Source organism: Bubalus kerabau, chromosome 9, assembly GCF_029407905.1.
Source record: "Bubalus kerabau isolate K-KA32 ecotype Philippines breed swamp buffalo chromosome 9, PCC_UOA_SB_1v2, whole genome shotgun sequence".
Taxonomy (NCBI): domain Eukaryota; kingdom Metazoa; phylum Chordata; class Mammalia; order Artiodactyla; family Bovidae; genus Bubalus; species Bubalus kerabau.
Genome location: NC_073632.1, coordinates 95,147,149 through 95,169,900, shown reverse-complemented (window position 1 = coordinate 95,169,900; position 22,752 = coordinate 95,147,149). Strand labels below are relative to the sequence as shown.

At 45.9% G+C, this 22,752-nt stretch overlaps 1 protein-coding gene across 2 annotated transcripts; it reads left to right on the top strand.

Moving 5' to 3' along the window:
* Window positions 1-13,221: 13,221 nt before the first annotated feature.
* On the top strand, window positions 13,222-22,752 carry LOC129620143 (UL16-binding protein 1-like). Of its 2 annotated transcripts, XM_055535940.1 has the most exons (5): window positions 13,222-13,770; window positions 17,809-18,072; window positions 18,430-18,705; window positions 19,819-19,954; window positions 21,130-21,266. In XM_055535940.1, the coding sequence occupies exons 1-5, from the start codon at window positions 13,683-13,685 to the stop codon at window positions 21,131-21,133; spliced, it is 768 nt and encodes a 255-aa protein (XP_055391915.1). In that variant the 5' UTR covers window positions 13,222-13,682; the 3' UTR covers window positions 21,134-21,266. The 2 variants fall into 2 exon arrangements, with proteins under 2 accessions (XP_055391915.1, XP_055391914.1); XM_055535939.1 differs by lacking the exon at window positions 19,819-19,954 and having other exon boundaries at window positions 21,130-22,752.

The following is a 22,752-nucleotide window of genomic DNA, read 5'->3' as shown; positions in this document are numbered from 1 at the left end:
AGCCTGCCTTCCAGTTATGATGACAAGGTGGCTGCCTTGTCTCATGTCTCTTGTCACATGTGGTGAACAGCTTCCTCAGTCTCTTTTTTCCCCCCAACCTATTTTACCCCTTTTTCTTGGTGCTAAGTGATGGAATCCATGCACTGAAATGTTTAACTACTTGAACAAGAAATCTCCATGAATGGGACACTTTCTGTCTTCTTCTATTTTGTGAAAAATCAGACTCTTCTTTGTATGGCAGTCTCATTGTTGCAAATGATGATAATGGGAAAAAATACCATCTGCTATTACAGGACTCAGGGATTCTTTCTATGTTCAGAGAAACAACTTCAGAGTATTTTCAACAAAACAAAATATTATGCTTGAATGCCTCTTTTAGTCATTTTATTTCCTAATATGCATATTTAAGTCAGTATCTCGCTATTGCAAAAGACATAAATACTTCAAGTTTCTTTTTCTAATCAAGGAGGGAACTTGGGACATTTCACCCTTTCTCCACCTTATGGGATTAAATAGAACTGATGATTCGGCTACATTTATTGTGGAAGCAGAGAATAAAATGAATGCTCTTAAAGTAACATGCAGTCTAGCTGTCAATCCCAATCCTGATACCTGGATCCGAAGACATATCCTGGAACTTGTGCAATGAAATTGTTTTTTATTTCATCAAGATCTGCACCCTCAGTGGTGACTCTCCTGTGTTCCTCTATGCCTCCCCCTCTCAAAGGAGAAGCCAGACTTCACAGCACAAACTATGTCTGTTTTGAAAAGTAGATTTATTTCTCCATTGACAGAGGATCATAGTCAGAATAGATAATGAATTACTACAAATAAATAAGATAAACTGTTGCTTTTTGGCCACTGATTGAGCTGTTCACATATGGTGACTTGTTTAGTTGCTAAGTCATGTCCAACTCTGTGACCCCGTGAACTGCAGCATGCCAGGCTTCCCTGTCTCTCACTGTCTCTGGAGTTTGCTCAAACTCATGTCCATTGAGTCGCTGATGCCATCCAACTATCTCACCTCTGTTGCCCTATTCTCCTCCTGCCCTCAGTCTTTCCCAGCATCAGGGTCTTTTCCAATGACTTGGCTCTTCACATCAGAAAGGCAAAGTATTGGAGTTTCATCTTCAGCATTAGCCTTCCAATGAATATTCAGGATTGATTTCCTTTAGGATTGCCTGGTTTGATCTCCTTGCAGTCCAAGGGACTGTCAAGAGTCTTATCTAGCACCACAATTCAAAAGCATCATTTATTCAGGGCTCAATCTTCTTTTGGTCTGACACTCACATATGTGCATGACTACTGGAAAATCCATAGCTTTCACAGGATGGGCCTTTAGCGGCAAAGTGATGTCTTGGAATTGCACATTCTACTCAGCATCTTTCTTTTTTCTTCTCAAACCAGTTTACCATGTGACCTTGATGGTCAGTTTTGCTTTCTTATCATGCATGTGTTCGCTGGAGGACCACTTTTGATTTTCTTTAAGTACTTTTCCTTTGCGTTCACAACTTGACCAACTGTTTGATGTGAAAGGCCTGGCTTCTGGCCTGTCTTGGCTTTTGACATGTCTTTTTCAAATGGTTTACTATTTCTACCCTTGAATTTATAGAGAAAGATGTCTGATTCTTCCTCTCACTAGGACGTGCAGTGGTCACTGTAAGGTTATTTTTTTCTTCTCTTAAGCTTTTCTTCCGAGGAGCAAGCATCTTTTCATTTCTTAATTAAAATTAATTTTCATTTAATGGCTGAAGTCGCCTTCCACAGTGATTTTGGAGCCCTAGAAAATAAAATCTACCTCTGTTTCCACCTTTTTCCCATACTATTGCCATGAAGTGATGGACCTGGATGCCAAAATCTTAGTTTTTAGAATGTCCAGTTTTAAGCCAGTTTTCATTCCTTCACCTCCCCCAGGAGGCTCTTTAGTTCCTCTTCGCTTTTTGCCATTTGGGTGGTATCATCTGCACATCTGAGGTTTTTGTTATTTCTCCTGGCAATCTTGAGACCAGCTTGGGCTTCATCCAGCCCAAGGTTTCACATGATGTACTTGGCATAGAAGTTAAAAAAGCAGAGTGACAACATACAGCCTTGACATACTCCTTTCCCAATTTGAACCACTCCATTGTTCCATGTCCTGTTCTGACTATTGCTTCTTGTCCTGCATACAGACTTCTCAGGAGACAGGTAATGTGGTCCGGTATTCCCATCTCTTTAAGAATTTTCCAGTTTGTTGTGATCCATGCATAGGCTCTAGCATAGTCAATGAAGCAGAAGATGTTTTTTTGGATTCCCTTACTTCTGTGATCCAGCAGATGTTAGAAATTTGATCTCTACTTCCTCTGCCTTTTCTAAATCCAGCATGTATATTGGAAGCTCTTGGTTCACCTACTGCTGAGGCCCAGCTTGAAGGATTTTGAGCATGACCTTGCTAGGCATGTGAAATGTGTGTGATGGTATGAGAGTTTGAACATTCTTTGGTATTGGAATGAAAAACAACATTTTCCAGTCCTGTGACCATTGTGGAGTTTTCCAGATATGCTGGCATATTGAGTGTAGCATTTTAACAGCATCATCGTTTAGGATTTTTCTTTTGTTTTGGAGGCTTATTACTTTACAATATTGTATTGGTTTTGCCATACATTAACATGAATCTGCCACGGGTGTACAAGTGTTCCCCATCCTGAACCCCCCTCCCACCTCCCGCCCCATACCATCCCTCTGGGTCATCCCAGTGCACCAGCCCCAAGCACCCTGTATCATGCATCGAACCTGGACTGGCGATCCGTTTCACATATGATAATATATATGTTTCAAAGCCATTCTCCCACACCATCCCACCCTCGCCCTCTCCCACAGAGTCCAACAGACTGTTCTATACATCTGTGTCTCTTTTGCTGTCTCGCATACCGGGTTATCATTACCATCTTTCTAAATTCCATATATATGTGTTAGGATACTGTATTGGTGTTTTTCTTTCTGGCTTACTCCACTCTGTATAATAGGCTCCAGTTTCATCCACCTCATTAGAACTGATTCAAATGTATTCTTTTTAATGGCTGAGTAATATTCCATTGTGTATAGGTACCACAGCTTTCTTATCCATTCATCTGCTGGTGGCCATCTAGGTTGCTTCCATGTCCTGGCTATTATAAACAGTGCTGTGATGAACATTGGGGTACACGTGTCTCTTTCAATTCTGGTTTCCTCAGTGTGTATGCCCAGCAGTGGGATTGCTGGGTCATAAGGCAGTTCTATTTCCAGTTTTTTAAGGAATCTCCATATTGTTCTCCATAGTGGCTGTACTAGTTTGCATTCCCACCAACAGTGGAAGAGGGTTCCCTTTTCTCCACACCCTCTCCAGCATTTATTGCCTGGAGAATTTTGGATAGCAGCCATTCTGACTGGCGTGAAATGCTACCTCATTGTGGTTTTGATTTGCATTTCTCTAATGATGAGTGATGTTGAGCATCTTTTCATGTGTTTGTTAGCCATCTGTATGTCTTCTTCGGAGAAATGTCTGTTTAGGTCTTTGACCCATTTTTTGATTGGGTTATTTATTTTTCTGGAATTGAGCTGCAGAAGTTGCTTGTATATTTTGAGATTAATTCTTTGTCAGTTGCTTCATTTTCTATTATTTTCTCCCATTCTGAAGGCTGTCTTTTCACTTTGCTTATAGTTTCCTTTGTTGTGCAAAAGCTTTTAAGTTTAATTAGGCCCCATTAGTTTACTTTTTCTTTTATTTCCAATATTCTGGGAGGTGGGTCAGAGAGGATCCTGCTATGATTTATGTCGGAGAGTGTTTTGCCTGTGTTTTCCTCTAGGAGTTTTATAGTTTCTGGCCTTACATTTGGATCTTTAATCCATTTTGAGTTTATTTTTGTGTATGGTGTTAGAAAGTATTCTAGTTTCATTTTTGTATTTTGTATTTTTTGTTTTTTTGTATTTCCATACAAATTGTGAAATTATTTGACCTAATTCTGTGAAAAAATACAGTTGGTAGCTTGGTCGGGATTGCATTGAATCTGTAGATTGCTTTGGGTAGTGCACTCATTTTCACTATATTGATTCTTCTGATCCATGAACACAGTATATTTCTCCATCTGTTTGTGTCCTCTTTGATTTCTTTCGCCAGTGTTTTATAGTTTTCTATATATAGGCCTTTTGTTTCTTTAGGTAGATATATTCCTAAGTGTTTTATTCTATTTGTTGCAATGGTGAATGGAATTGTTTCCTTAATTTCTCTTTCTGTTTTCTCATTGTTAGTGTATAGGGATGCAAGGGATTTCTGTGTGTTGATTTTATATCCTGCAACTGTACTATATTCATTGATTAGCCCTAGTAATTTTCTGGTGGAGTCTTTAGGGTTTTCTATGTAGAGGATCATGTCATCTGCAAACAGTGAGAGTTTTACTTCTTCTTTTCCAATCTGGATTCCTTTTATTTCTTTTTCTGCTCTGATTGCTGTGGCCAAAACTTCCAAAACTATGTTGAATAGTAGTGGTGAGAATGGGCACCCTTGTCTTGTTCCTGACTTTAGGGGAAATGTTTTCAATTTTTCACTATTGAGGATAATGTTTGCTGTGGGTTTGTCATATACAGCTTTGATTATGTTGAGGTATGTTCCTTCTATTCCTGCTTTCTGGCGGGTTTTTATCATAAATGGATGTTGAATTTTGTCAAAGGCTTTCTCTGCATCTACTGAGATAATCATATGGTTTTTATTTTTCAATTTGTTAATGTGGTGTATTACATTGATTGATTTGCGGATATTGAAGAATCCTTGCATGCCTGGGATAAAGCCCACTTGGTCATGATGTATGATCTTTTTACTATGTTGTTGGATTCTGTTTGCTAGAATTTTGTTAAGGATTTTTGCATCTATATTCATCAGTGATATTGGCCTGTAGTTTTCTTTTTTTGTGGCATCTTTGTCAGGTTTTGGTATTAGGGTGATGGTGGCCTCATGGAATGAGTTTGGAAGTTTACCTTCCTCTGCAATTTTCTGGAAGAGTTTGAGTAGGATAGGTGTTACCTCTTCTCTACATTTTTGGTAGAATTCAGCTGTCAAGCCATCTGGACCTGGGCTTTTGTTTGCTGGAAGATTTCTGATTACAGTTTCAATTTCCGTTCTTGTGATGGGTCTTTTAAGATTCTCCATTTCTTCCTGGTTCAGTTTCGGAAAGTTGTACTTTTCTAAGAATTTGTCCATTTCTTCCAAGTTGCCCATTTTATTGGCATATAGTTGCTGATAATAGTCTCTTATGATCTTTTGTATTTCTGTGTCATCTGTTGTGATCTCTCCATTTTCATTTCTAATTGTGTTGCTGGAGAATTTGATTGGTATGTCTTTCTCTGGAACTTGTTGGCCCTTGGGTGGTGCTTGGTTTCAGTGTAGGGTGTGGAGGCGTTTGATGAGCTCCTATCAATTAATGTTCCCTGGAGTCAGAAGTCCTCTGGTGTTCTCAGGATTTGGACTTAAGCCTCCTGCCTCTGGTTTTCAGTCATATTTTTACAGTAGCCTCAAGACTTCTCCATCTATACAGCACTGATGATAAAACATCTAGGTTAATGGTGAAAAGATTCTCCACAGTGAGGGGCACCTGGAGAGGTACACAGAGTTACATGGAGAAGAGAAGAGGGAGGAGGGAGATAGAGGTGACCAGGAGGAGAAGAGGGGGAATCAAAAGGGGCGAGAACAATCTAGCCAGTAATCAATTCCCTATGTGCTCTCCACAGTCTGGAACCCTCAGAGAGGTTCACGAAATTACACAAAGAAGAGAAGAGGGAGGAAGGAGACAGAGGTGGCCAGGAGGATAAAGAGGGGAATCAAAAGGAGAGAGACAGATCCAGCCAGTAATCAGTTCCCTAAGTGTTCTCCACAGCCCGGAACACACAAAGAGATTCACAGGGTTGGATAGAGAAGAGAAGGGGGAGGGAGGAGATAGAGGCGACCTGGTGGAGAAAAACGAGAGTCCAAGGTGGGAAGAGAGCAATCCAGCCAGTAATCTTGCTCCCAAGTAAAAATGGGTACTGAAGATTGGGTTCTTAAAGGTACAAAATTGATAACAAATACCAAAAGCAAAGATTAAAAGTCTAGAGTAGAGGTTAGATTCTCAAAAATACAATATTAAAGAAAAAACAGTCACAAAAATTATAAAATATACATATATGAAGTTTGCTTTAAAAATAGGGTGGTTTTTTTTTTCAAAGTAATAGTAGATTATAACAATGAAAATGAAAGGAGTAATAGAGGAGTTAAACATTTAAAATTTTTTTTAATTTAAAAAATGACTACAGTAAAAATATATCTAGGACTTTCTCTGGTGTTGTGTGGACAGTGTGGAGTCAGTGCATTTTCAGATAGTTCCTTGATCTGGCTTACACTTCTCAAGATCTATAGACCCATTCCTATGTAGTCAGTGCTAACTGCAGGGTTTTAACCTATTGCAACTGTCACTTCCAAAGCAGTTCCCTCTGTTCATTTTAGCTCTGTTTGTTGGCCTCGTCAGTGTCTAATTTCCACCCTGACACAAGGGGGTGGTGGCGGTCACATTTTTTTAGGCTCACTTGTTCAGTCGTGCTGTGGGGAGGGAGGAACACTGCAAACAAATACGGACTCTGTGGGGAGTGCTCCCAGTGTCTTGGCCACACTGGGTTTGTCCCTGCTCGTGGTGTGTGTGCTTGACCAGTCTACACTGCTTAGGCTCTAGATTGCTGTGCCAGGAACTGCCTGAGGCCGGTCCTGTGTTGAGTGCACTTCCCAGGTCAAAGCCGCTCAGATTCAGGTTCTCGGCCTGCGTTTTGTGCCCTTCCCCGGTCCAAGCAGCTCGGGTGACCAGGTGCTTGGCGGGCTGTGATTTTACCGCCTCCCCCGTCCCAGCCGCTCCGTTTTCTGGGTGTACAACAGGCACACCTTCTCAGGTGTGCCGTATGTCCCCTCTGGGGAGCTGATCTCTGGCTGCGACCCTCCCAGCAGATGTCGGCTGTCCAGAATCCCAAGGAGTCTTGGTTAGCAATGAAGCCTGCTTGCAGTTTGGTAGATGATGCCTCTCTGGGGCCGCGATTGCCCTCTTCCGGCTCTGGCTGCCCTTGCCTATCTGTCTCCGGCGGGGGATGGGCTGCTCCACAGCCAGCTAGCTCTGCTCAGTCCTCCGTTCTGTGAGCAGGCCTGGCAGTATTTTAGCTTGGGGCTTTTCGCGGGATAGCTCTCCCACAGTCTGGTTTGCTACCTCACGTTGGTTCCCTCAGATTGCCCTTGGGGCATTTAGGCCCGGTCCTTACTCTAAGCAATGCAGCCCGCGCCTCTCTGCCCAGCCCCCACTTGCTAGTGGTGGATGCAGGGGACTGCGCTGCTTCTCCACTGGGCGTTGCCTTAGGTACATAATCTGTGGGGTTTAATTATTTATTTATTTTTCCTCCCAGTTATATTGCCCTCTGAGGTTGCAAGGCGTGCACAGATTCGCCAGTGAGAGTGTTTCCTGCTGTTTGGAAACTTCTCTCTCTTTTAAGACTCCCTTCTCGGGATGGACCTCCATCCCTCCCTCTTTTGTCTCTCTCTTTATGTTTTATATTTTTTTTCCCCTACTTCCTTTCAAAGACAATGGGCTGCCTTTCTGGGTGCCTGATGGCCTCTCCCAGCATTCAGAAGTTGTTTTGTGGAATTTGCTCAGCTTTCAAAAGTTCTTTCGATGAATTTGTGGGGGAGAAACTGGTCTCCCCATCCTATTCCTCTGCCATCTTAGAGAATATCTCCATTTAGGATTTTAAATTGCTCAGCTGGAATTCCATCACCTCCACTAGCTATGTTCTTAGTAATTCTTCCTAAGGCCCACTTGACTTCACACTTCAAGATACCTTCTCTAAATGAGTGACCACACCATTGTGGTTATCCAGGTCATTAAGACCCTTTTTGTACACTTCTTCTGTTTGTTTTTGTTACCCCCTTTTCATCTCTTCTGCTTCTGTTAAGTCCTTTTGATTTGTCCTTTATTGTGCCCATCTTCGCATGAAATGTTCCCTTGGTATCTCAAATTTTCTTGAAGACATCTCTAGGCTTTCCCTTTCTGGTTTTTTTCCTCTATTTTCATTGATTATCTAGGAAGCCTTTCTTACCTCTCCTTGCTATTGTTGGGAATTCTGCATTCAGATGGATAGATCTTTCCTTCTCTCCTTTGCCTTTCACGTCTCTACTTTTCTCAGCTATTTGTAAGGCCTCCTCAGAAATCATAGTGTCTTCTTGCATTTCTTTTTCTTGGGGATGGTTTTCGTCAGCACCTGCTGTAAAATGTCATGAACTTCCATCCATAGTTCTTCAGGAACTCTGTGTACCACATATAATCCCTTAAATCTATTTGTCACTTCCACTGGATAATAGGAGAGATTTTATATAGGTCATAGCTGAATGGCCTAGTGGTTTTTCCTACTTTCTTCAATTAAAGTCTAAATTTTGCAATAAGGACCTCATGATCTAAGCCACAGCCAGCTCCCGGTCTTGATTTGGCTACAAGGAATATAGTCTGTCTGATTTCAGTATTGACCATCAGCTAATGTCCATATGTAGAGTCTTCTCTTGTTTTGTTGGAAGAGTGTCTTTGCTATGACTACTGTGTACTCTTGACAAAACTCAAAGTAGCCTTTTCCTGCCTTCATTTTGTACTCCAAGGCTAAACTTGCCTGTTACTTCAGGAATCTCTTGACTTCCTACTTTTTCATTCCAATCCCATATGATGAAAAGGACATCTCTTTTGGTGTTAGTTCTAGAAGGTCATGTAGGTCTTCATAGAACTGTAAACCTGTGAAAAGTTTGAACATATCCCGAATAATCAACCTGACAAAAAATTTCTGGGATATCCTCATATATTCATAGAACTGATGGCCTTTAAAATAAATCTGGATCAAGAGATACAGGAAATGCAATAACAGGAGTTTTCTTACATTGTTTGTAGGAGTAAAACTGAATCCTGCCTTGAGATGTATATTTCACTGTATCTCAACAGTAGATCGTTTGTCCATCTTACTACACAACCAACCCAATGTTAGTTTCAGATGGAAAATGTAGACGATAAGCCATGTAGATACAGCAAAACCTCAGAGATAGTCCAGGCTGTGTTCCAGACCAGGGCAATAAATTGAATATCATAATAAAGTAAATCACCCACATTTTTCATTTCCCACTTTGTATATAGTTTAATTGACACTGTCTGACATCTGCTAAGTGTGCAATAGCTTTACAACTAAATAAATAATATACAGAATTTCATTAACAACACTTTGTTTCTAAAATAAAGTAGTTTGAGCATCATCTCTGTCTTCACAAGTCAAAATCTTTTTGCTGGTGGAGGGTCTTGTCTCAGTGTCTATGTCTGCTGACTGATCGGGATGGTGGTTGCTGAAGGTTGGGGTGGGTAGGGCAATTTCTGAAAAGAAGACAACAATGAGATTTGCCACATCCTTTGACTCTCCCCTTCACAGATTTCTCTGGAGCATGCAGTGCCCTTTAAGAGTGTTTTTACCCACAGTAGAAGTTCTTTGAAAATTGGAGTTAATCCTCTGCAGTCTGCTGCTGCTTTTTTCAACTAAGTTTATGTTCTATTCTAAATCCTTTGTTGTCATTTCCATAAACTTCATAAGTTCTTCAGCAAGAGCAGTTTCTGTCTCAAGAACCACTTTCTTTGCTCATCCATAAGAACGAGCTCTCCTTCATTTCAGCTTTATGATGCAATTGCAGCAATTCAGCCACATCTTCAGGCTCCACTTCTAACTCTAGCTTCCTTGTTATTTCCACTACATCTGCGCTTACTTTCTCCAGTGAATTCTTGAACCCCTCAAAATCATATGTGAAGGTAGAAATCTACTTCTCCCATACTCGCATTAATGTTGATATTTCAACCTATTCCCATGATTCCTATAATCATGAATCCAATGTAAAGGGACTTCCCTGGGCGCCCAGTGGTGAAGAATCTACCTTCCAATGCAAGGAATGATGGCTTGATACTTGTTCAGAGACCTAAGATCTCACGTGTCGCCAAACAACTAAGCCCACGTGTCACAACTACTGAGCCCAGGCGACACCACTAGAGAGTCTTTGTGCTGCAGTGAAGGATCCTTCACCACCCAGCAAAGACCCCACATGCCTCAATTAAGACCAATGCAACAGAAAAAAATAAATTAGCAAATGTTTTTTTAAAAGACTATATCGTTTTTTAAAAAATGAATTCAGTGCAGAAATCTTTCACTTGACTTTGCCTAGATCCAACAGAGGAATAACTATCTATGCAGCTATAGCCTATAATGTACTTCCTAAATACAATGAGTTGAACATCACAATTACTCCATGATCCATGTGCTTCGGAATAGATGTTGTGTTGGCAGCCAGGAAAATAACATGATCTCATTGTACTTCTCCATCACATTCTTGGATGCTTTGTCAATCAGCAGTAATATTTTGAAAGGAATCTTTCTTTCTGAGCAGTTGGTCTCAACACTGGACTTAAAGCACTTGGCACCAGTGTCGTCAACAGGTACGCTGTTATCCAGGCTTCATTATTTCACTTACAGAGCACAGGCAGAACAGATTCAGCCTAATTCTAAAGGGCTTTAGAATTTTCCAAGTGGTAAGTGACCATTGACTTCCAGTAATCTGCTGCATTAGTCCTTATCAAGAGAATCAGCCTGTTCTTGGCATCTTTAAAGCCAGGCATTGACTACTCCTCTCCAGGTATCAAAGTCCTGGTGGGTGTCTTCTTCCAGTAGATGGATATTTTGTCTACACTGGAAATCTCTGATTCAGTGGAGCCACCTTCACAGATTCTCTTAGCTAAATCTTTTGGAAAACTTGCAGAAGCTTCTATATCAGGTCTAGTTACTACACTCTGCACTTTATGTTATGGAGATGGCTTCTTTCCTTAAACTTCATAAACCACCTCCTGCTGGCTTCAAATTTTTCTCCTGCAGCTTTTTCACCTCTCTCAGCCTTCATAGAAATGAAGAGTTAGGGCTTTGATCTCGATTAGGCTTTGGCTTAAGAAAATGTCATGCTGGTTGGATCTTCTATCCAAACCCATAAAACTTTCTTCATATCAACAATAAGGATGTTTTGCATTCTCAGAAAGAGACTCACAGACTTACTTAGCGAACAAACTTATAGTTGCTGGGGGTAGGATGGAGGAAAGAGATCGTTAGGGAGTATGGAAAGGTCATGTACACCCTGCTCTATTTAAATAGATTGCCGTCAAGGACCGATGGTGTTTGTGTATGTGTGCACTCTTTCTGTGTGTGTCTAACTCTTTCTGTCTTCATGGACTGTAGCCTGCCAGCTCCTCTGTCCATGGAATTTTCCAGCCAAGAATACTGGAGTGGGTTGCTCTTTCCTTCTCCAGGGGATCTTCCCAGCACAAGGAACAAACCCACAACTCTGCTCACTGTTATGTGACTGCCCTGTCAGGATGGGAGTGTAGGGAGAATGGATACATGTATGTGTACAGGTGAGTCCTTTAGCTGTTCACCTGAAACTATCCCAACACAGTTTGTAAATCAGCTATACCCAATACAAAATAAAAATGTTTTTAAAAATAGACTGTTTTTTAGTTGGAGTAGTTGAAGCTATTCTGGAAAAAAGATACAAAGCTATGAAAACCCCAACTGCCACTTTTGCAGAGCCCAGAGCAAAAGCAGGATGCCTCACATGCCCTCAGCACACAACAGTGAAGGGTTCAGCCAGTCACCTAAGCCACGCCCCTGACTGACCCCTGGGAACACCCCTCCCCTCACCCCATAGACGGAACCAGCTCACCCCACCACCTCAGGGAGTGAGCATGCAAGGACACTGTCATTTGTTCTTGCTCCCCTCTGCTTCAGTAGGGGCCCCAATAAAGCCTGGCCTCAATTTCTTTTGATTAAGAAATTTGATTTATTTCTATTGTCTGGCCTCTGATTGATTTCTATTGGTGAAGGAGGCCAAGAGCCTGGTGTGTAACAATTTGGGAACAAGAGACACATGGGGGCTGGGAGGACAGGACTCAGGCTTGGGTGGGGCACCAACTTAGTGGGTTCAGGTGATCGATGTGTCAGGGGAAGACTCATGCATAGGCCTGGGGATAGGGCCCTGGGTTTAATCTCTGGGAAGATTTAATCACAGGGACCACGTAGCCTCAGTGGAGGAGGCTGGTGAAGAGGCAAGTGACTAACAGAGCAGGAGAAAGATGGAAGGACAGCATTAGAGTCCTGGTCAGGACAGCCAGGTGGGGGAAGACCGGCCTCTCTGGACAGGTCTGGCAACCCCCACCCGTGCATGCTTCTGGCACCCATACACAGTCTAGACCCAGATGGGAGTGGAATCAACTGAGAGGTGATTTTAATGAGTGTTGACAGCGAGCATACTTCCAAGAACATGAAACTCCACCTGATTGCTCTTGCCAGGTCCTTGAAACTCTGCTCACATCCATTCCCACATCTATAAATAGGGAACCCAGCCTAACTCAGTGACAAGACATGAACTGGAGCACTGCCCGTGCTGAGGTGTCAGCGTGACCCTCCGAGGTCAGGGCTCCCTCACCCCTGAAGCTAGCAGAGGCCAAGAGCCCCATGATAACAGAGAGATGGAGCCCTCGGTCACAGGTGTTGACCTCTCAATGTCATTGGTAGACCCACTTCCCAGGAATTAGGAGGTCTTATCAGTCCCAACGAGTGATGGATGATCTCACTCTTCATCAGCGGATAGCCCTGAGACGTGAACGTGAGATGCTCAATGCTGCTTGGACACTGCATAAAAGTAAATCATGAGGGGGAAGAAAATGGATCACACAGGCTACAGTGTAGATCCCCTGGAGGAGAGCATTGCAGTCCACTCCTGTATTCTTGCCTAGAGAATCCCATGGAGAGAGGAGCCTGGTGGGCTTTTAAAGTCCATGGGGCACTAGGAGTCAGACATGGCTGAAGCAATTTAGCATGCACAAACACACCAGAGTAGAACAAGCAGGCGGAAGAGACCGCCAGGTGGCGCCCGCTGGCAGCACAGGCTCCCTGTCTCCACGCAGAACCTGGAAAATCGGATTTCGGCCTCAGTCCTCAAACTCTTTCTAATGAGCAGTTACTTTGGCCCACAAAAAGTCTAGGACTACTCTCGGACAGAAACTACTAGAAAATATATTGCTGATGACACTGAAGTTAGGGGCTCTCTCTCCAGGCCCTTTCAAGGGATCCGCAGAGTTTTCCGGTGGGGGTTGTGTTTTGGGGGAGGGGCGCGGTGCAGGGGTCAGTCTTGAGTCTTTTAAGAAAAGCAGGGCTTCCCTCGAAGCTCAGTCAGTAAAGACGGCCTGCAATGTAGGAGATCCGGCTTCGATCCCAGGGCCAGAAAGATCCCAAGGAGGAGGGCATGGCGATCCACTGAAGTACTCTCGCCCGGAGAATCCCCATGGTCAGAGAAGCCCGGCGGGCTACAGTCCTCGGGGTCGCAAGAGTCAGACACGACTGAGCGAGTAAACCACCACCGCAGGAAGACTGCAGGCAGGAATTGGGAGGAAGGTTGAGCGGCGAGAAGGACTTGGAGGAGAAAAGAGACAGTGAGAGGCGGGGTGAACAAGGAGTGAGTCAGGAGTGGGCGGCTACTGCCTGGCGTCAGCGAGGCGGGGAGGAGGCCGGGGCGAGCTCCCGCAAAGTCGGATCCAACCAGTTTCCAGGCGGGGATGGACTGGAAGCCTGACCCCGGAGCGCGACTGGGTTTCGTGGCTCTGGTGCTACTGGTGGCTACCCGGTTCTGCACGGCGCGAGGCGGTGAGTTCGGGGATTAATCTGCGAGGAGAGGACACGGGGCCATAAGACCCGAGAGGGATGGGGTGTCCGAGGCGGTTCGGGCAACGCAGAGGCGGGGCCGCCTCCCTGCTTTTAAAGCTCCGCGCGCTCCTTTCCCGCTGGGCTCCTGCTCCCCGCCCCCACTCGCGCTTGTTGCCGTCCCCCTGCAGGGAAAAGACAAGATCTGGGTGAAAAAGGAATCCCAGCAGGAAGGGAGGGAAGGCAGGGAGACGTGAGAGCCAGGTCGGCGTCACAAAATGCTGCTGCAGCCCCCCGGGTTTCCCCGTCCGGAATTCAGAGTCACTGAAGCGGGTGCAGGAAAGCTGGCGGCCGCTTCCGAAGGACCGAACCCACGCGGTTCAGGGGAAGGCTGGGTGGAGTCTGACCAGTTGCGTTGGCCGCAGGAGAGGTGGCGGGAGATGGGCAAGGGTCTAGGTGGAGTCCGCCACTTGGGCGGAGAGTAGGGGGGGCGGGCAGTGCAGGAGGGCGGGTCTGGGAGATGGGTGGATCTGACCTAGGAAGCCTCCTTAGAGTCCTGCTTGGTTCAGTTCAGTTCAGTTAGGTTCAGTCTCTCAGTCTTGTCCCACTCCTAGCGACCCCATGAATCACAGCACGCCAGGCCTCCCAGTCCATCACCAACTCCCGGAGTTCACTCAAACTCTTGTCCGTCGAATCGGTGATGCCATCCAGCCATCTCATCCTCTGTCGTCCCCTTCTCCTCCTGCCCCAAACCCTCCAAGCATCAGGGTCTTTTCCAGTGAGTCAGCTCTTCATATGAGGTGGCCAAAGTACTGGAGTTTCAGCTTCAGCATCAGTCCTTCCAATGAACACCCAGGACTGATCTCCTTCAGAATGGACTGGTTGGATCTCCTTGCAGTCCAAGGGACCCTCAGGAGTCTTCCCCAACACCACGGTTCAAAAGCATCAATTCTTTGGTGCTCAGCTTTCTTCACAGTCCAACTCTCACATCCATACATGACCACTGGAAATACCATAGCTTGACTAGACGGACCTTTGTTGGCAATGTAATATCTCTACTTTTCAATATGCTGTCTAGGTTGCTCATAACTTTCCTCCCAAAGAGTTAAGTGTCTTTTAATTTCATGTGCTTGGTTACAACAGTATTTTTTCCATATCCCTCCCCATCCCAAGAACCTCAGGGCTTCCAACAACTTCCCATCTGTGAAGGGATCCTAAACCTGCCCTCTGTCAACTGGCACCCTATCCTCTTGCCTGAGAATTCACCCCAGCAGAAGCCTCCCAGCCTGGCCCCCAGGACATAAAGCAGGAGAGATGGGAGAAGAGTTTGCCAAAGTGTGTGACACAGGGCATGAGGGTGAGGACCGGCACCCCCACTTCTACCCTTCAGTCCCACATTCATATTCCCTGAGACTATGGAGACAGTGGCCTATTATAGCTATTATTTAAGACAGGCGTTGGAGAACCTTTTCTTCAAAAGATAGAGAGTAAATCTGTTGGTCTCCACAGGCCATTTGGTGTCTGTGTGGATTATACATCTCCACATTTGTGCTACAAGACCAGGTAAAGAGGACCTGAAAAACCAAAAGAACCATGTGACTGCCCTGGGTCACAAAACAGTAACAGATGACTCCTCCCCTAGGGACTAGTGCAAGGTATTCCTTAGCTGCCTGTTAGTGAACCAAAAATTTGCTCTGTCCTACTTTGTAGGTTCTGGGTGGTGTGATTGTGAAAGGAGTGTGGGTCCAGCAGATATGGGCTACTGTCCCCTGACCCCCTCTGCTCTAGAATGGCTTCCTTGGTCCATGGAGATATAGGGGACACTGCATGAAGCCTCAGGCATGAGCAGAGAATAGTGTGTGCATGCTAAGTCGCTTCAGTCATGTCCAACTCTTTATGATCCTATGGACTATAGCCCACGAGGGTCCTCTGTCCAAGAGATTCTCCAGGCAAGAACACTGGAGTGGGTTGCCATGCTCTCCTCCATGGGATCTTCTCTCACTCAGGGATAGATCCCACATCTACTCCAGCTCCGACATTACAGATGGATTCCTTACTGCTGAGCCATGGGGGCAGGCCCTGGAGAGTAGTGGTCCTACAACAATTCTGATGTCAGGCCTAAGCCACCTGCTGCTCTCTCTTATTTGTTACCTCTGGCCCTTCTTATGCCAAACCACAATATCACTTTAATCCTATGATGGTTGGTCTATGTGAACTAATGATTAGGGGTTGATGAGCCCAGATCATGATGGACAACACTGACATTTCATGACCAGAGGCTTCACCTCCACCGGCCCCCAGGACCATACCAGGAGCCACATTTAAATGGTGTCGTATTCCCCATTGCAATTCGCATGGCCTTGCTTCAGGACATAAAGGGTCTGTGTTGTGAACCTCCAAGTAAAATGCCACAGACGGCACATGGCACCTTTCTGACCACAGATCCCTCTGACATCACAGGTTCTGCTGGGTCATCTGCCCAGGAAGCAGGTCATTATTCACCACTCATCTGTGACTGCTTTTGTGCTAGGACAGCAGTTGTAACAGAAAACTATGGTCTGCAGAGCCTGAAATATGTCATATGTACAATTATAGAAGTCTATGGGCCACACTGCAAATTTAATGGAAATAGGATAGGGATAACACTCCCGAACCCTGGAAAGGTTGTAGGTTGTTAGTCATTTTCTCCAGGATATGATATTGTTTACACATACTATTGGGGGACGAAAGTCAGTGTCAGAAGTGTGAACTTGGAAATCGCTTCTATGGTAGCCCTCACAGCACGATTATTTACTAACTGTGAAGATTTCTCATTCATATTGCAAATGCAATGGATGTGAAATGAGCACTATGAGGCCCAGTGAATGGGTGACACTCCTGTGGGCAGCACGTGGGACAGGTGTGTACTCCTTACCACAGATCTCAGGCACCACAGTAATAACAGGCGGGCCGTGATGAAGTTTCAGAATGCTGGACACGATGACAGTCCCACTCTAGGTCCTTATGAATGTGGGGTGGCTTCTCTGCCAAGTGTACACTTACCCCAGTCAGTGACCGTGTGGCTTCCAAAGGCCTGAAGGGCTTCTGCACTTGCTGTGGTGATAGGAGGCCCCTCCTTGCTGAAGCCTGGCATCTCTGTCTCTGGTAGTGGATTCTAAATATAAGACCTGACTCAGTGCTGGATACTGCACAAAGGACCCAGACATTTTTGGGGGAGGTCTGTACTCAGCCTCCTGAACATCCAGCCTTGTGTTTGTCTCTTTTTTTTTATATAATTTTTCCTTTCAATCATGTAGTTTTTAACAGGGCTCACTGCTCTTCCATTTGCCTTTAGGATCGCCCTGTGCTATGAGCCAGCGTGGTACTCTCTGCAGTGAGTCCTGGCTACAGTGGGGCTCTCTGGTCACTTTGGCCGCTGCATCTGCTTTGTTTCTGACATAGAGCACTCCACCTGGCATCGGCTCTTTCCCCTTCTCCTTCCTCAGTCCTGCTGGAAGTGCACAGGAACACCAATCCCACCACCGTCCCTGACCTTCAGCAAAAGTCACCCTTGAGCTGTTGGAGATGCTTCTCATCCATTCTTTCCTCTCGGGCGACATAGAGCCTGGTGGACTGCACACTTTCCTGCCCTTTCATACCGTGTCCACCCTGGCACATTCACTTCTCTGAGCCTTTAATCCCCTTCTCTACCACCTGCCTCAGAAGTTCTGGATTTTCTCTTTGATGCCATGTGGGCCAGGCCTTCTCCAGGATTCCAAGACCCATCAACATGGTAGATCAGCAGCATCTCCCTGGCCTTGCTAAATCCTGTGAATTCTCCTTTCTGCAGCTTTGGGTTTTGTGTTGGCCTTATGAGCAGAGTAGAGATAATGTTATGTGGTTTCTCTGCTTGCTCAGGCTGTAGGTGGTGTTGGGGGGCAGGGGTGCCTTCCTGCTCTACCAACCCAGCCCTGCAGCTTTGCTCTGCTCTCACATAAGTGGGGGAGGAGGCAATGGGTCTTCTTCTCCAAAACCTTCCCTCACCTGCGTTTCCCTTCACAGACACTCACTCTCTTTCCTACAACTTCACCATCAATCCTCACCCGAGTCCTGGAGAGCCGTGGTGTGAGGTTCAAGGCCAGGTCGATGGGAATGTTTTTCTCTCCTATCACTGTGGTGGCACCAAGATCCAATCCACAAGTCCATTGGGAGAGGAGGTGAAAACTACACACACTTGGGAAACACAGACAGAAACACTGAGAGACATCGGGGACTTCCTCAAGGGGCGATTGCCTGACATTATACCGGAGAAACACACGGCCAGAGGTGAGTTCAATTCAGTTCAGTTCAGTCTCTCAGTCGTGTTCCCACTCTTTGCAACCCCATGGACTAAAGCACGCCAGTCTTCCCTGCCCTTCACCAACTCCCAGAGGTTGCTCAAACTCATGTCCATCGAGTCCAGGGGTGAGTTAGGAAGTCCAAATACTGAAGGGGCTGTATCCATTGTTCATGGGTACAAAATTCAAGTGGGTATTGGTCCTTCCCTAGTAGTCCAGTGGAAGGAGCAGGCCTTGGAGGAGAGAACAAGGCCAATTACCTGGGCCCAGGGGAGGTGGACCACGGTGAGGCAAAGAATTTGTCAAGTCCAGAGCCTGAGCTCTTTCTTTTCCTCGATGGGGTCAGACCCTCTGACCCTGCAGGGCAGGATGACATGCCATTGTGAAGAGAATGGACACATCAATGGATCCTGGCAGTTCGGCTTCAATGGAGAAATGTGCGTCCGCTTTGATTCAGAGAATGGACACTGGACAATAGATCATTCTGGAGGGAGACAGATTAAAGAGAAGTGGGAGAATGACAGAGCTGTGACCGACTTCTTCAAGAAGGTCTCCACGGGAGACTGTCGGGCCTGGCTTCAGGATTTTATGGTGCTCTGGGAGAAAATGTTGAAGACCTCAGGTAAGTGAGACGAGTATAAGGAAGTGGTAGTCCACTCAAGGTGATATGGACCCACCCTCTGTGTGTGTGTCTGTGTGTCTGTGTGTCTGTGTCTGTGTGTGTTTTGGCAAAGTGATCCATCTAAAGTGAGCTGTTCCTGAAACAGATGGCCCTGGAGAGTGTCATACTGAGTGATCTAAGTCAGAAAGAGAAGGAGAAATATCATAAGACATGCCTTATATGTGGAATCTAAAAAGAAATAGTGCAAGAAAACTTACAAAACAGAAAGAGACTCACAGACTTAGAAAACAAGCTTATGGTTACCCGAGGGAAGTGATAGTTAGGGACTCTGGGAAGGTCATGTACACACCACTATTTGTAAATGGATAAGCAACAAGTTCCCACTGTATAGCACATGGAACTCTACTCAGTGTTATGTGCCAGCCTAGATGGGAGAGGGGTTTAGGGGAGAAGGGGTACATGTGTATCTACGGCTGAATCCCTTCGCTGTTCACCTGAAACTACCATAACATTGTTAATCTCTATACCGCAATTAACAATGTTTTGGTCGTGAATCAAAATAAAATAAAAGAATGTAAAAAAATAAATTAAAAAAGTGAGTTGATCCTGGGAGAACAATGATCCGGGATGCTCTGTCATCCTCCTTCCTCTTCCACCTCCTGACGTCTCTCCTCATAGCACAGGCATTTGGGCAACTGAACATGGATTTTTGCTGATCCAAATCCTGTAGACATCTTTTTGATTCCTGGGATTTATTTCTCACTGTTCCCTCTTTCCAGAATCTTCTTTTAAATGTCACCAATCCTTCTTCTGTAAATCTGTCAATACCACCTCTGCTGTCAGCTCCTGAGGATTCCATCCTCAGGTCTCCGTCTCTGATGTCACAGCAGGACTGAGTGGCTGTGTTGGAAACCTTGCTCCCCCATTAGCTGTCAGAGCTCCGTGATGACTGGGCTCCTCCCTTCCCCCCGTCTCGCCTGAGGATCTATCTCAGGGGTCTCCATGCGATGTGTGTAAACTGCCTGCACAGTAGGGGTACCTGAGTCAGGGGGCAAGGAGGCATCAGCTTAGTTTGGGGTCTGGACAAGGGCTTCACTCTTACTCTCCTTGCAGCATCACCGACCACGGGACCCTCTACAATGCAGCCCATGGCCCTAGACAGCAGTTACATCGCCTGGATCGCCACCGGGGTTCTCGCCGGTTTGGTCATAACGATCATCATAATAGCCTGTATCTGTTGCAAGAAGAGGTACTGAGGGCAGAATTCAGAGGGAAGGCAGGGGCACAGGGCCTGGTGTGAGGCCAGGGAAGGTGAATCCCAGCCAACCCCTGCCCCTCACTGAACCTCCTCATCCTGGAAATGAGCAGGGGGATAAGACCCCGTATCACCTGAGAGCAGAACTCGACAAGCTCAGCCTTGAGTTCTGAGGTCCCCACTGTCAGGTGACATTGTGAAAAGGGAGAGGCCCTCACTAGGCTGAGGGCCTATTGATGCTTAAAGGGTTCAGCCAAGTCCCCTGAATGAGCACAGACTGCTGGCTGGCAGGGCCCCGGTAGGTGGTGTGAGAACAGCAGGCACTCAGGGCGAGGGCAGGACTCACGGGGGCTGAGAGCAGCAGGGGGGCTCCACATGATGTGTCAGCGGGGAGGGGACCCACCCAGCAGGCCAAGATGAGAGGGGCCGGGCTCTCATCCCAGGAGGAAGGGGTGGGAAGGCCTTTGCAGACCCAACTCCAAAGGCCTATTCTCACAGGAAGTGGCTTGGGTCACAGCAGGCAAGGCAGGAGCCCCACAGCAGAGACTGTGGGAAGGGTTGAGGCCAGGCCTGTGCTCCTGGAGCAGCAGCAGTTCTGACTCAGCCTGTGGCCTGCAGGTCATCAGCCTCCCGGGGACCCAGAGCCTCCATCACTGAGCCGCCCTGCCTTGAGCAGAGGTGCCTGGGGATGGTGGGCCTGAGCTGGGGTGGAGGCGCCCAGCTTGGCGGGACCAGGAATAGATGGGGGGCCAGGACCCTGGTCCTGAGAGCTGTGTGCTGCTCAGAGGTTGGAGGGGAGCGAAGGAAGGAGGTTTGCCTGCAGCCCCCCAAGGCTGTCAGGAAGCAAGGGCCCTCCTCCCTGGACCTGTTCCCTGGTCCTTTAGGCCCCCCTCGGGGAGGATCTGGACTTGAGTAAAGGGAGCAGATTGATTCCTCACTGGCTCCAGTCCTGAGCCTGAGCAGGGGGTGTCAGGGCCTGGGGTGACTGCGATGCAAGAAGGAAGGAGGAGATGACAAGAAGCTGCTGGGCCTGGGGTGGGGGTGGGGGTGGAGGACATAGGAGCCCCTCAGTGAGGGCGGGGCTGGAGTGGGGGCTGGGGAGGGGCAGCCCCAGGAAAGTGCCAGGAGCTCCTCAGCCTCCTGGACCAAGGCCTCTTTCTTTTCTGCAGGTGATGCTGCTCCCAGGAAGCCCCAACAGGTGCTCTGTCAGCCTCAGGACTCAGTCTTTGCTTGGATGCCTTTGTTCTCCTTCTGTACACTTTACAATCAGGTGATCAGACCCACGAATTCGGAGCCTGCCTTCCAGTTATGATGACAAGGTGGCTGCCTTGTCTCATGTCTCTTGTCACATCTGGTGAACAGCCTCCTCAGTCTCTTTTTCTTCCCCCAACCTATTTTACCTCTTTTTCTTGGTGCTAAGTGATGGAATCCATGCACTGAAATGTTTAACTACTTGAACAAGAAATCTCCACAAATAGGACACTTTCTATCTTCTTCTAGTTTGTGAAAAATCAGACTCTTCTTTGTATGGCAGTCTCATTGTTGCAAATGATGATAATGCGAGAAAAATACCATCTTCTATTGCAGGACTCAGAGATTCTTTCTATGTTCAGAGAAACAACTTCAGAGTATTTTCAACAAAACAAAATATTATGTTGAATGTCTCTTTTAGTCAATTTATTTCCTAATATGAATATTTAAGTTAATATCTCGCTATTGCAAAAGACATAAATACTTCAAGTTTCTTTTTCTAATCAAGGCGAGAACTCGAGACATTTCACCCTTTTTCCACCTTATGGGATTAAATAGAACTGATCATTCGGTTACATTTACTGTGGAAGCAGAGAATAAAAAGAAAGCTCTTAAAGTAACATGCAGTCTAGCTGTCAATACCAATCCTGATACCTGGATCCAAAGACATATCCTGGAACTTGTGCAATGAAATCGTTTTTTATTTCATTGAGATCTGCACCCTCAGTGGTGACTCTCCTGTGTTCTTCTATGCCTCCCCTTCTCCAAGGAGAAGCCAGATTTCACAGCACAAACTATGTCTGTTTTGAAAAGTAGATTTATTTCCCCATAGACAGAGGATCATATTCAGAATAGATAATGAAGTACTACAAATAAATAAGATAAATTGTAACTTTTTGGCCACTGACTGAGCTGTTCACATATGGTGAATTGTTGTTCAGTCACTAAGTCATGTCCAACTCTGTGACCCCGTGAACTGCAGCATGCCAGGCTTCCCTGTCTCTCACTATCTCCCGGAGTTGCTCAAACTCATGCCCTTTGAGTCGCTGATGCCATCCAACCATCTCATCCTCTGTTGCCCTATTCTCCTCCTGCCCTCAGTCTTTCCCAGAATCAGGGTCTTTTCCAATGATTCGGCTCTTCACATCAGGAAGGCAAAGTATTGGAGTTTCATCTTCAGCATCAGTCTTCCAATGAATATTCAGGATTGATTTCCTTTTGGATGGACTGGTTTGATCTCCTTGCAGTCCAAGGGACTCTCAAGAGTCTTATCTAGCACCACAATTCAAAAGCATCATTTATTCAGGGCTCAACCTTCTTTTGGTCCGACACTCACATACGTGCATGACTACTGAAAAATCCATAGCTTTCACGGGATGGACCTTTAGCGGCAAAATGATGTCTTTGAGTTGCACATCCTACTCAGCATCTTTCTTTTTTCTTCTCAAACCAGTTTACCACTTGACCTTGATGGTCAGTTTTGTTTTCTTATCATGCATGTGTTCACTGGAGGACCACTTTTGATTTCCTTTAAGTACTTT

What these genes read in the sequence shown, in the direction of transcription:
- LOC129620143 (XM_055535939.1), top strand. Translation starts at nt 13,683, where the DNA reads ATGGACTGGAAGCCTGACCCCGGAGCGCGACTGGGTTTCGTGGCTCTG. An exon ending in GTTCTGCACGGCGCGAGGCG is followed by an intron (nt 13,771 to 17,808) that starts GTGAGTTCGGGG and finishes TTCCCTTCACAG; the next exon opens with ACACTCACTCTCTTTCCTAC. An exon ending in GGAGAAACACACGGCCAGAG is followed by an intron (nt 18,073 to 18,429) that starts GTGAGTTCAATT and finishes CGATGGGGTCAG; the next exon opens with ACCCTCTGACCCTGCAGGGC.